Source organism: Tenebrio molitor, chromosome 4, assembly GCF_963966145.1.
Source record: "Tenebrio molitor chromosome 4, icTenMoli1.1, whole genome shotgun sequence".
NCBI classification, from domain to species: Eukaryota; Metazoa; Arthropoda; class Insecta; order Coleoptera; family Tenebrionidae; genus Tenebrio; species Tenebrio molitor.
In genome coordinates, this window is record NC_091049.1 from 28,818,837 (window position 1) to 28,830,217 (window position 11,381).

General features: G+C 36.6%; 2 protein-coding genes across 3 annotated transcripts; one reads left to right on the forward strand and one right to left on the reverse strand.

Moving 5' to 3' along the window:
* Positions 1–1,096: 1,096 nt before the first annotated feature.
* LOC138127555 (cytochrome P450 4C1-like) lies at positions 1,097–3,089 on the reverse strand. The gene is made up of 8 exons (XM_069043609.1): positions 2,899–3,089; positions 2,648–2,851; positions 2,421–2,603; positions 2,004–2,371; positions 1,885–1,953; positions 1,666–1,837; positions 1,440–1,613; positions 1,097–1,389 (listed from the first exon to the last, which is right to left on the reverse strand). The coding sequence occupies exons 1-8, from the start codon at positions 3,050–3,052 to the stop codon at positions 1,226–1,228; spliced, it is 1,488 nt and encodes a 495-aa protein (XP_068899710.1). The 5' UTR covers positions 3,053–3,089; the 3' UTR covers positions 1,097–1,225.
* Positions 3,090–4,277: 1,188 nt separating this feature from the next.
* Positions 4,278–11,105, forward strand: LOC138127526 (fatty acid synthase-like). 2 transcript variants are annotated; one of them, XM_069043558.1, is made up of 19 exons: positions 4,278–4,431; positions 4,480–4,858; positions 4,905–5,108; positions 5,161–5,290; positions 5,354–6,186; positions 6,241–6,627; positions 6,677–6,900; positions 6,950–7,292; positions 7,341–7,598; positions 7,650–8,643; positions 8,693–8,811; positions 8,869–9,025; positions 9,076–9,241; positions 9,293–9,767; positions 9,815–10,376; positions 10,423–10,627; positions 10,714–10,864; positions 10,914–10,980; positions 11,038–11,105. In XM_069043558.1, exons 1-18 carry the CDS (start codon positions 4,350–4,352, stop codon positions 10,951–10,953), a joined length of 5,709 nt encoding a protein of 1,902 aa, XP_068899659.1. In that variant the 5' UTR covers positions 4,278–4,349; the 3' UTR covers positions 10,954–10,980; positions 11,038–11,105. The 2 variants fall into 2 exon arrangements, with proteins under 2 accessions (XP_068899659.1, XP_068899658.1); XM_069043557.1 differs by having other exon boundaries at positions 10,914–11,105.
* Positions 11,106–11,381: the final 276 nt, after the last annotated feature.

Below are 11,381 nucleotides of genomic sequence, written 5' to 3' on the forward strand. Positions count from 1 at the left end.
TCTGCTACTGTGTCATCTGTCAGAAGTGATTAAAATTGCATGCTACTCTTGTCAGGTTCTCAAATTGTTGTTAATTATTGTGTTTTTAATAACTGTAGGTATTATAAATAAATAATTGACGTTAAAGTTTGTATTCTGGAATTAATCTTGCCACAAATAACACGACCTAATTTTTCCTATCTGATAAACTTTTTGCTTTAGACAATTTTACTCGTTGATATTTGGGCATTTTTTTCAAAGGTTAAACCCTCGAGCTAAAGCTCTCGGGCCTAACCAGAATACAGCGTGTTTTACATGTATCAAAATTATATGCTGGTATATTCGTCTGACATAATACAGGGTGTCGCAAAATTAACGTATTCCAAGTCGGGGGTTTTGTAGGGAAAAATCTCAGGAATCTCGAAAAAATAAAATCAAAAATACAGGAGGGGTCTTGACAAAGATATATGGGTCTGAAGGTTCAAACTTTTCATCACGTTTTCTTCAAATTCATTTTGAAATATGGTGAGGATGATTATGTAAAATATTAAAATATAAATGAAAAGACATTTCTTGAAAAAACATTTTTATCTCGAAAAAATGAAAGTTTTATTTTGTTCAATTTTTGTCAAAAGGGAAGTACAACATAGCTAAAATATTAATCAGGTACTTTTGAACAAATATTGGCAACTTTGATATTTTTTTCAAAGTGACAGAAATTTTTTTTTAAACATTTTTACTTGGTCAACAGGATGTCCCCTACTAAGCCCCGAACTTGGAATACGATAATTTTAAGACACCCTGTATAGTCAAAATGAATTCATTTTGAATTTCTTTTCCTTTCTAACAGATTTCCTCAAAAACGCTTCTCTTACAAAGCTATTCCGTTCATAATTTATCTTTAATAATAAGCGGATTTGGCAATTAATAAAGATTTGTAACAAAATATCTTGGTCTCGGTGCTGCTGCTGCTGCATCATTTTCTGGTAAGGAGATACGTTATTGCTTCTTTTCCTGATTTTTGTATCGTTTGTGTGTTTCTAAGAACGTTACAATGGAAAACCCTTAATGTGAGAAAAATAATAAATAAGAAAATGATAAAATTATATGTTTTTTAATACTTAAAGAGACCAAATATCCCACTAATAATTATATAAATGACAAATCAAATTTAAACAATACTGTTACCAAAACAAAGCATAACGAAACCAAGTGCAAAATATTTTGAGCAAATAGAAGAAAAAAATTAAAATTTTCTGGGCTGCATTTTGACTTTTACACCGTTGGCAGATTTCAAAGTAGACTCGGCTACCAACTGTAACTCGTGTACTGGAAAAGCCGGTTGCAATTCAAAATTCCTCACAATTTTGGAAATTGCGCTTTTCAATTCCAACATTGCAAATTTCTGACCTGGAACAAACATCATCACCAAGACCGATCAACTCTTGAGAAAATATCACCGATGCAGTTTCGCGGTCCAGCACTGAAGGGTATATATCCATAGGGTAACTTTCCATCTCTGCTCTCGAATCGCTCTGGACAGAATTTTTCCGGATCCTCAAAATACTTCTCCTCTCTGTGAATCCCAAAGATAAACAACATAACTGTATCTCCTTCTGGTAGAAGTTTATCGCCTGAAGATTTTGAAGGATTATTAGAGAAAGCTCTAGATTTGTGCAGAACTACCAAATTTTGTATCCGTTGGGATATGTCGACTAATAAGTGGTACAGGGGGATAAAGTCTCATACTTTCTTTGATCACCAACTCTAGATACTTCATATTTTGTAGATCTGCGTACGAGACTTTGATTTCACTTTCGTCTGGAAATATGGACCGTTGCTCTTCTAATACTTTCTCCTGAAAAGAAATCAATCAACTGGCGGAAACTAGAAATTGCTGCGTACTTGGACATCCGGATGGTTGGCGAGACAAAATAGAGTAAAACTGATCGCAGAAGCTGTAGTTTCGTGGCCCTGGAACGCTTCCAATTTATTCAGAGAAGGACAGGTGTGAAATAATTTACAGCAAAAAGAAACGTGTCCACTTCTTCTCGTATTTGCTCTTGGGTCAGTTTTCGTCCATCAATTCTAGCCTCCAGAAGTAAATCTAGAAATACCTTTTTACTTTTTGTCGCTTTGCTGCTACTCCCATTATTATTCATATCTTCCAACTCTTTTACTCTGGTCTTGATCACTTCGGAGCTTTGTCGGTGCAAATGTTCCAAAGCTCGTTTCTGTATGCGGTAGTTTCTTGTAAAAGGATAAAGAAAGTCGTGGGTTTGTACCGGAGAAACAATCCTTTCAATAACTATTCTTGTCATATCGTGGACACTTCTAACGTACTCCGTATTGCTTTCTTTTTGAACATGTAATTTTACTCCCATTATACTTTCTAAAGGAAAACTTCAACCTCACTGACGTAAAATAAAGCAACACCTCACCGTAAATTATGTCCAAAGTACAAAATGTGATGTGAGGGTAAATATCGAAACTGTGTCCAATTCTATTTTGAAAATTTTCCACGAGGATGTCCCCACATTTTTCGAAAACTTCTATGAACTGTTGCAAAATCTCAAAGTGAAACGTTGGCGTCAGAAGGCGTCGATGTGTCTTCCAGATTTCTCCTGGAAGATTAGTTAAAAAAATACTGCAACGTTGTGATACTCACCGTCGCTCGCCGTGATCAAACCGTCTCTTAGCCAAGGTTTAAGAAAATCGTACAGATCAGACTTTCTCAAGAATTTTGTACCTCCTAAAACATGTTCTAGAATTTGATGATTAGACGTCAAGAATAATCTACGAAACGGCCCCACTCGAACTTTAAAGAAGTCACCGTAGGTTTTTGTGTATTTAAGAAAAGTTGTTAAAACAGCTGAAATAAGTTTGTTGGTTGGTGGAAATATACGAGAAATTTTATACCTCTGGTGGATGTGAGTTCTAGCGCGTTTCCCAAAAAAGGAAGTCCAGGAGGATCTGTAGTTTTTGAATCGTTACGAAATTTATTGTTCCGTAAGAAGCAGAAAAATAAAACGAGAATCGTGCAGACCGAAAGGACGACAGTTGTAAAATACATTTTTCGTTAAAATTTTTTTTATAAATTTTAAGAACTACGACTGAATTCTAATGACATGTACTGAAGTTTCTATTAGCAAACTGCGTATTTATATATAAAATTATAATCATCAAAGTAAAACATTATATGTAGTTATAAACATTTTAATGACAGGTAATTAAAACATGCACTTTTTTGTACATATACCTAGAGCAACTTTGAAGCAACGGAAACACATGTTATGAGAATTTAATTATAATAACATTTCTTTTCAGCCAATTACAAGTAAACAAAAAACTGTTTGCAGTAAACATGAGATAAAAATGGAAATTAAAACACAATACAAGGTTTATACTTTGCAGTTCCTTGTTATGGGGTGGCTCATGGATGTTCTACCGAGCATCGTGGCCAAGCGCCTAGCGCGCCACTTTGCATGCGGGAGGTCCCGGGTTCTAACCCCGTTGCAGCCTAACAAGGTGTGGGTTTTTTCATATGTTTCCCCACATCATCACATCGTGGTATGTCTCATATCACAGATCACAGTACCTACCACCTTCCTTCCGCATCCATCCTCACCGCCCCCCGTCGGGGGGAATGAAAAATGTATCCTTTCCTTTTTCTGCATGGATGTTCTGCCTCGAGAATTTAAAAAAGTGTGACAATTTGTGTTAGCAAATGAATTATGGGTAAATTGTTAAAGCAATAAAAGCCGAATAAAAAAAATCATAAGTACGAGTACACAATGTGATCAAAATGTTGTTCATCAGTTTGGCATATTCATGACTAAATGTGCATATACTTATTTAACAATAACTGCAACGATGAATTGAAGAAATTTATTACAAAGAAGCAAATGCAAATATTAACGATATTGCTCATTGTCAGTTACGTTTTGAACAAGTGCGAATAGATAAATCCTAGATTTAAAAATAATTCCTTAAAATAAAATCAGTGATTCTTCGTGATCAGAATGAAAGATTAACTGTCGCCAATAGGAGAAGAAAATGTCTAGTAACAATAAATTGCGGAAGTAAATTGCACTATGCAACTACGTAATATGTTAACGATCGTGATTAAAATTTCTCTTTGTTTAACGTGAATACAATAATTAAAAATTAATAATTAAAAAATGCATTGACAGAGACAATAGAATATGTAACAATTTTTCTATTGAGTTATTTGAATTAAATAAGGCATTTGTTTAAATTTGAATACACTTATTCATAAGTGTAGTATAAAAATCCACTAAACAATGAAAAATTGAAGTCAGTTTTTTCAGATAGTCATCTTAAAAAGCAGTCACGATATTCGTAAAGTCATGAGCCACAACGCAGGTACAAATTTTCAATATGGAAAATGGCTTGCAAGTCCCTCAGAGGGAGAAGAAGTGGTGATTTCAGGTGAATTCTCTCAATCAAGGCATTAGACATTCTCCTTTAAATTTCTAGGTGTGTCTGCAAGATTTCCAAAATGTCACAACGTCGAAGAGTTTTGGGAAAATTTACTCCAAGGAAGGAACATGGTTGGGGATGATCCCCACAGATGGAACGAGCATTGCCCTGATATTCTCAAAAAAGTGGGAACAATTCCTGACGTGTCCAAATTCGATCCCGGATTCTTCGGGATTCATTCCAGACAAGCCCACAATATGGATCCTCTGACTAGAAAGTTGCTGGAAGTCGCTGTCGAAGCAGTCGTGGATGGTGGAGTCCATCCATCTGAATTGCAAGGAACCAACACTGGGGTCTTCGTGGGGTGCTCTTGGAGCGAATCAGAAGAGGTATTCCTGGACAAATTCGTCGAAAATCAACAATTCGGTCTTACGGGGTAAGCAATAAGAAGAAATCTTCTCCAATAGAAATATTTGTTTCAGGTATCTGAGATGCATGATGGCAAACAGGATCAGTTATTTTTTTCAAGTCAAAGGTCCATCTTTTGTCGTGGACACTGCTTGCAACAGTTTCATGACTGCTTTAGATAATGCCTTCAGAGCAATCAGGACTGGCCAGTGTGATAACGCTTTAGTTGGAAGCGGTAACATCCTGGTGCATCCAGGTCCAACTCTTCAGTGTTATCAGTAAAGCGTAGACAATCTAGATAGAGAGGATATTTGAGTAAATAATTTGTAGAATTGGACTTCTGAGCGAAGACGGTTGTTCGAAAGTGTTCGATGAAAGTGCTAACGGATATGTGAGGAGCGAGGCAGTCGGTTGTGTTTTTTTACAAAAAGCTAAGGGCTCAAGAAGAATTTATGCTCAAGTAAGTACCCAAAGACATCGAACCGTTTTTGTCATTTCTTAGTACAAGCCTTGATTTTTCAAGATTCATCATTCGAGAATCAGTTGCGACGGGTTCAAACCAAAAGGTTTACTATCTCCCTCAGAAGTTCAATTATTAAAGGAAGTTTACAACGAATGTGGAATCACTCCTGATCAAGTCAGTTTTGTGGAAGCCCACGCAGCCGGTACGAAAGTTGGGGACTTACAAGAAGTTGAAGTCATCGACGAAGGTCTCGGGCAGCTTCGTCAAAAACCGTTACTCATAGGCTCCGTTAAATCAAATGTGGGGCACGCCGAAGCCGCCTCTGGTGTTTGTTCAGTTATGAAAGCTCTATTGGCAATTGAAAATGATGTTGTCGCTCCAAATCTTCATCTCAAGAAAGTCAAAAAAGGAATGGTCGGGATAGAGGAAGGGAGACTTGTACCGGTGACGAAGAAGACGTTTCTCGAAGGAGACGATGTGGTTATTGGGATTAATAATTTCGGATTTGGAGGGAGTAACGGTCATTTGATACTGAAACGTTTTGTCAGAAATAAATCACAAGAGAGAGAAGTGATGGATGATTTTCCGAGACTAGTTTGCGTCAGTGGACGCTCGGAAGAAGCAGTTATTACAACTTTGAAAGGCTTGAATGGAAAACAAGTGAACGTGGAACACGTCGGATTGATCCACCAAGTGTTTAAGAGAAACATTTCAGCTCATCCTTACAGAGGATTCACTATACTTTCAAAAAATCAACACTTAGAAACATCACCTTATTTTCCCTCCATCCAACCTCCCCCATTTTACATAAAATTTGGAAATTTTGATCTTTCCTACAAATCAGTAGGAATGTATTTTTCAAACTTCCCAGTTTTTGCAACGACGATGGAAAAGTGAGTATTGAAACGAGAAGAACTTGATATTCTTAACAAAATTTGTTATTTCAGAATTAGTACAATTTTAAACAAAAATATGATGAACCTCCTTTACCACAAGAACAAAAACTGTTGTGATGACAATATAGGAGCAATTGCGGTGCAACTTGGAATTGTAGACTTGCTGAAAGAGCTTGAGTTAAAGCCAAAAGGAATTTGGACAAATTCTTTCAACAAATTGGCTCACGCTTACCTCAACCAAGTGTTAACATTGAAAGAAACACTTCAACAAGCAATTATTAAGATAGAAAAAGACACAAATAACAATTTAGAAGTTATTCGGAGCATTTCAAAAGACGAAATGGAGATCATCCCTAAAAATTCTATTCTATTGGATCTCTCCGACAGAGATATGCTTCTTGCAAACAATCCAAATCTATTTATACAGATCTTGGGAAGGTATTTTATTTTCTTTCATTCAACTTTTGTAACAGCAAAGTTGTTGTAGTTTATACTTGCAAGGACATAATCCTCAACTTCACAAGTTGTACCCATCAGTTAATTTTCCTGTAAGTAGAATGACACCCAACACATCATCTTTGGTCAAATGGAAGCACGATGAAGACTGGCTTACCTACAAATTTACAACTCTCAACAATTTGATGCAAATGACAGAATCAATCAATGTTCAGATTGAAGAATGCAAATATTTACAAGGAAACGTAATTGGAGGTAAGTTGACAACCTTCTTCTGATTGTGTTCTTATTTTTATTATTGTAGGTCGCAACTTGTTCCCCGTTTCTGGTTATTTGCATTTAGTGTGGAAACTCTTTGCGCCAGCACTACAAAACACTTGTCCGGTTGTTTTTGAAAATTGTAAATTTATCAGAACTGTCACACTAAGTGAGAGTAACTACACCACGTTCAATGTGTCGATTCAAAGAGGAAGCGGGAATTTTGAAATTATGGAAGACAACACACTTGTTGCAACAGGAAGGATTCTCTCTGTTGAAAACATGAATGATGACACTGATGTTCCTGATTTTAATGAAGGTGTTGCTGCGAATATTTTACAATCCGACGAAATCTACAGAGAGTTACATCTGAGAGGTTACGGGTACAGGTCTGTCAACTAGTTTCCAACGCACAAAAAATTTAAAAGAGTTTTTAGCGATCAATTCAAAGGAATTGCTAAATGTAATGCCGACGTAACGTCAGGTTTGATCAAATGGGAAGATAATTGGGTGACTTTTATGGATAACATGCTCCAAATGAGTATTCTCGGTGTGGATTCGAGACTTCAGTACCTTCCAGTCGCGATCAGGAAAATTACGATTGATCCCGTTAAACATTTAAAATTAGTTGAAGGTGTTTCCGTGAAGAAGCCTCTCGTGCCTGTTCATGTTTACAAGGAAAATAAAACCATCAAGTTGGAATCTTAAGATCCATTATGTAAAAAGATTTCATACTTTTGTTGTAGATCTGGAGGAATAGAAATTTTTGATGTGCGAGTTCGGTCAACACCAAAGCAAAAACTTCTGCAAAAACCAGTTAATGAGAAGTACGAATTCGTTCCAAATGAAGCTCATTTAGATTTGAGTCAATCTGTTAGGATTAACATCCAAATCGTGTTGGAGGAATCTATGGAACAGGAATTAAGAGCGGTGGAATTAATCGATCACTTCACCAAAGCTAGATCTACAATGTTGATGCCTTTGGTCAAAAATGTTCTTGAAGATATTCCTTCAGTTTATCCTGATTTGATCATTTCCACAAAAAATAAAATAGAAAACTTAGCGGAAATAAGAATTGAGTCACTTGCTCTCGCACGTATAAATAATCTGTCGCTCATTATTGCAACAAATATATTTCAAAGACCTTCTCTCTTGGAAGAAATCTTGAATGTGTTAAGTGCAGATGGTTTCGTTCTAACAAGAGAAGATAAAGATTTTAATTCAGCCGAAGTGCGTGGAATTACAATTTTAACCCAACACACTACAAAAGACGAGAAATTGATACTTTTCAAAAGATCTAAACCTGTTGCAAGTTCAGATTTTATCAAAATATCGTCAACACATTTTGAGTGGATTTATGAACTGCAAGACTCACTGAAAAATGAGAGTAACGTTGTTGTCCACTGCAAAAATCAACAGCTTGAAGGTATTCTAGGTTTCGCGAAGTGCATCAGAAGAGAACCTGGAGGGAAGAAAGTTAAGTGTTTCTTCGTGATGGACGAAGCTCCAGATTTCGATCCATTCGATAAATTCTACCGACAACAAATCGAGCAGGATCGAGCGATCAATGTTTACAAAGAAGCAAAATGGGGAACGTATAGACATTTCAAACTCGAAAATTGTGGCACGAATCCGAAAAGTAATGTCTATATTGGTGTTGATAATAAAGAAGGTGGACCCACTTTAGAATGGATCGAAGGACCTCCCTTGACAGCTAATAAAGATCAAGACATTATTCAAGTGATGATAGAAAAAAATGTAAAATCTTTAATGAAACATCTATTTGCAGGTATTTTATAGTTCTGTAAATTATAAAAATATTGTCACAGCTTGGAAGGAAATTGTTTTTACGAATGAAGTGATTGAGGAATTTTTCGAACGAAATGAATACAGCGGACGAGACTCCAAGTAAGAGAATAAAATACTGTTCCTTGTGCTGATCAAACATCATTCTATTAAAAACAGAGGCAACAGAGTCATGGGAATGGTTGCTGGTGGTGTTTTGTCAACTTTTGTTCCTGCTCATGCAGCCTTTTCTTGGCCGGTACCACCAGATTGGAGTTTAGAAGACGCTGCAACTGTTCCAGCCACATATAGCATCGTAATTTATGCATTGTTATTGGTAGGTACTCGTCTTCTTTGTTTTGGTACTAGTACCTACAGATCTTTCAGAAGCGGAGTTTAAATCCTGGTACTTCCATACTGGTTCACTCTTCTCTTGGTAACATAGGACTTGCCGTTTTAAATGTAGCTCTATACTACAAATGTAATATTTTTGTGAGTGTCGAAACACAAGAACAAAGAGATTGTTTTAGAAAGAATTTTCCTCAAGTTTCAGGCAATTAAATAATTTTGCTGGCGACCTAATCTAAATAATCGATGCTTTTAGAAAGTCACATCGGTAGTTTCAGAGTAAATTCATTTGAAAGAGTGATTAGAAAGGAGACCAAAGGACGAGGTGTTGACATTATTTTATGTTCTCCGATGGGTGGAAAACTTGAAACTTTTGTAAGTTGCTTGGCACGTGGTGGTACCTTCGTGGAGATTGGAAAGTGCGATTCAGATTATGAGAGCTCGTTTGATCTTCATCTGTTAGAAAAAGGATCAAGTTATCACGGTGTGATGTTAGACGCCTTGTTTGGAGAGTCTTCCGAAGTGAAGCAAAAACTGATAAAAGCTGTAGCTGAAGGAATCAAATGTGGTTACGTCAAACCTCTCCCCGCGAATGTTTTTGGACATGATGAGATTGAGAAAGCGTACATGACAGTGGGCGAACACACGGGAAAAGTTTTAATCAAATTTCGAGAAGAAAATGAAAGTCTCGTTGGAACATCTGATCGATTGTTATTGGAAGCAGTACCTAGGTAATCTGCGGAGATTCGAAAAAAATTTTTGCATTTCGTTTTTGAAGGTTCTACTGCGATGTTAACAAAACTTATGTCATAATCGGTGGACTTGGAGGGTTGGGTTTGGAACTGGCAAATTGGTTGGTACTGAGAGGCGCAAAGAAATTGGTACTCTCGTCTAGATTTGGTCTCATAAACGGGTATCAAACCCAACGAGTGAACTCGCTGAAATCTCGTCGGGTTTCAGTTCATATTTCCACAAGTGATGTGTGTTCTAAAAGTGGTTGTTTAAGCTTAATTCAAGAAGCAAACCAACTGGGCCCAATTGACGGAATCTTCAACTTAGCCATGGTGCTCAAAGATGGACTGTTCGAAAACCAACGTGTGGAAAATTTCACCGCTTGTCTGGCCCCGAAAGTGCAGTCAAGCAGACATTTAGACGAAATCACGAGACGCTCTTGTCCCCAATTAAGATATTTCGTTGTGTTCTCTTCGTTTTCCTGTGGACAAGGCTTTCCCAGCCAAACCAATTACGGAATGGCGAATTCCGTCATGGAGAGAATCTGCGAACAGCGGAAACGAGATGGTTTTCCTGCATTGGCTATCCAGTGGAGTGCTATCGGAGAAGTATTTTGTAAACATTTACAAGTACTTGTGTTAATCAATAGTTTAGGTGGGGATGGTGGCTCAGCTGCAAAAAAGCTACAAAGGGAAGGAAATTTTTGGGACTATTCCGCAACCAATATCAACGTGTCTTGAGGCGCTAGATAAATTCTTGAATCAAAACAACACCATTGTGTCGAGCACTATTATTGCAGAAAAACGGAAGAAGGATGACGTTAGCGGAGGTGTCCTGGAAGTTGTTGCCAACGTATTAGGTGACTATTTTTTGTCACTGTTGCATTTTTAATATCTCATTTCAAAGAAACATTTTCATTGTTGTTCATGCCTTATAATTCCTCAGGTATCAATGATGTTACGAGGGTGAGTCATTACGCGACACTCCCGGAGCTGGGAATGGACTCTATTACGAGCCAAGAAGTGGTCCAACAGTTAAAAAAGCGGTTCAAAATTGTTATCACCTCTAGAGAGATTAGGACGATGACTTTTTCAAAGTAGTAATGTTGTGTCTTTGCTAGTTCGGAAATATATTTTTTGTTGTAGGTTAAGTGAATTTAAACAAGAAATGAAAGAGACGCTGTGAAGAAAACAATTGCACAATATTTAATAAGTACATCTTTAACTTTATTGATCAATCTTGGTTTGTCAAAATACTTATATTTTTTAGATAAATAATTTGTAGGTTTTATATTAAGGGCAAGCAAATAATAAAAATAGATAAAAGAATTGAATTAATTTTTAAAGTGTTTAATATCATTGGTCTTAGTGATTCCTCTCGTGCAGGTTGCTATCTTTCTTGAGGAGCTCCAAACAACTGTCTACCATTTATGTAATTTTATTAATTAAATTAATTAATCTTCGCTCCAGACGTGGACAAAAATTATTCCAAGATTTAATACTAGATTTAACAACTTCAATTTGTCCATGCTTCGTGGTTCTAAATCTAAACACTCGTTTTTTCTCTTGTTGATATCGATTAAAATTGGAGTCATCAAAAAGCAATCACATCAA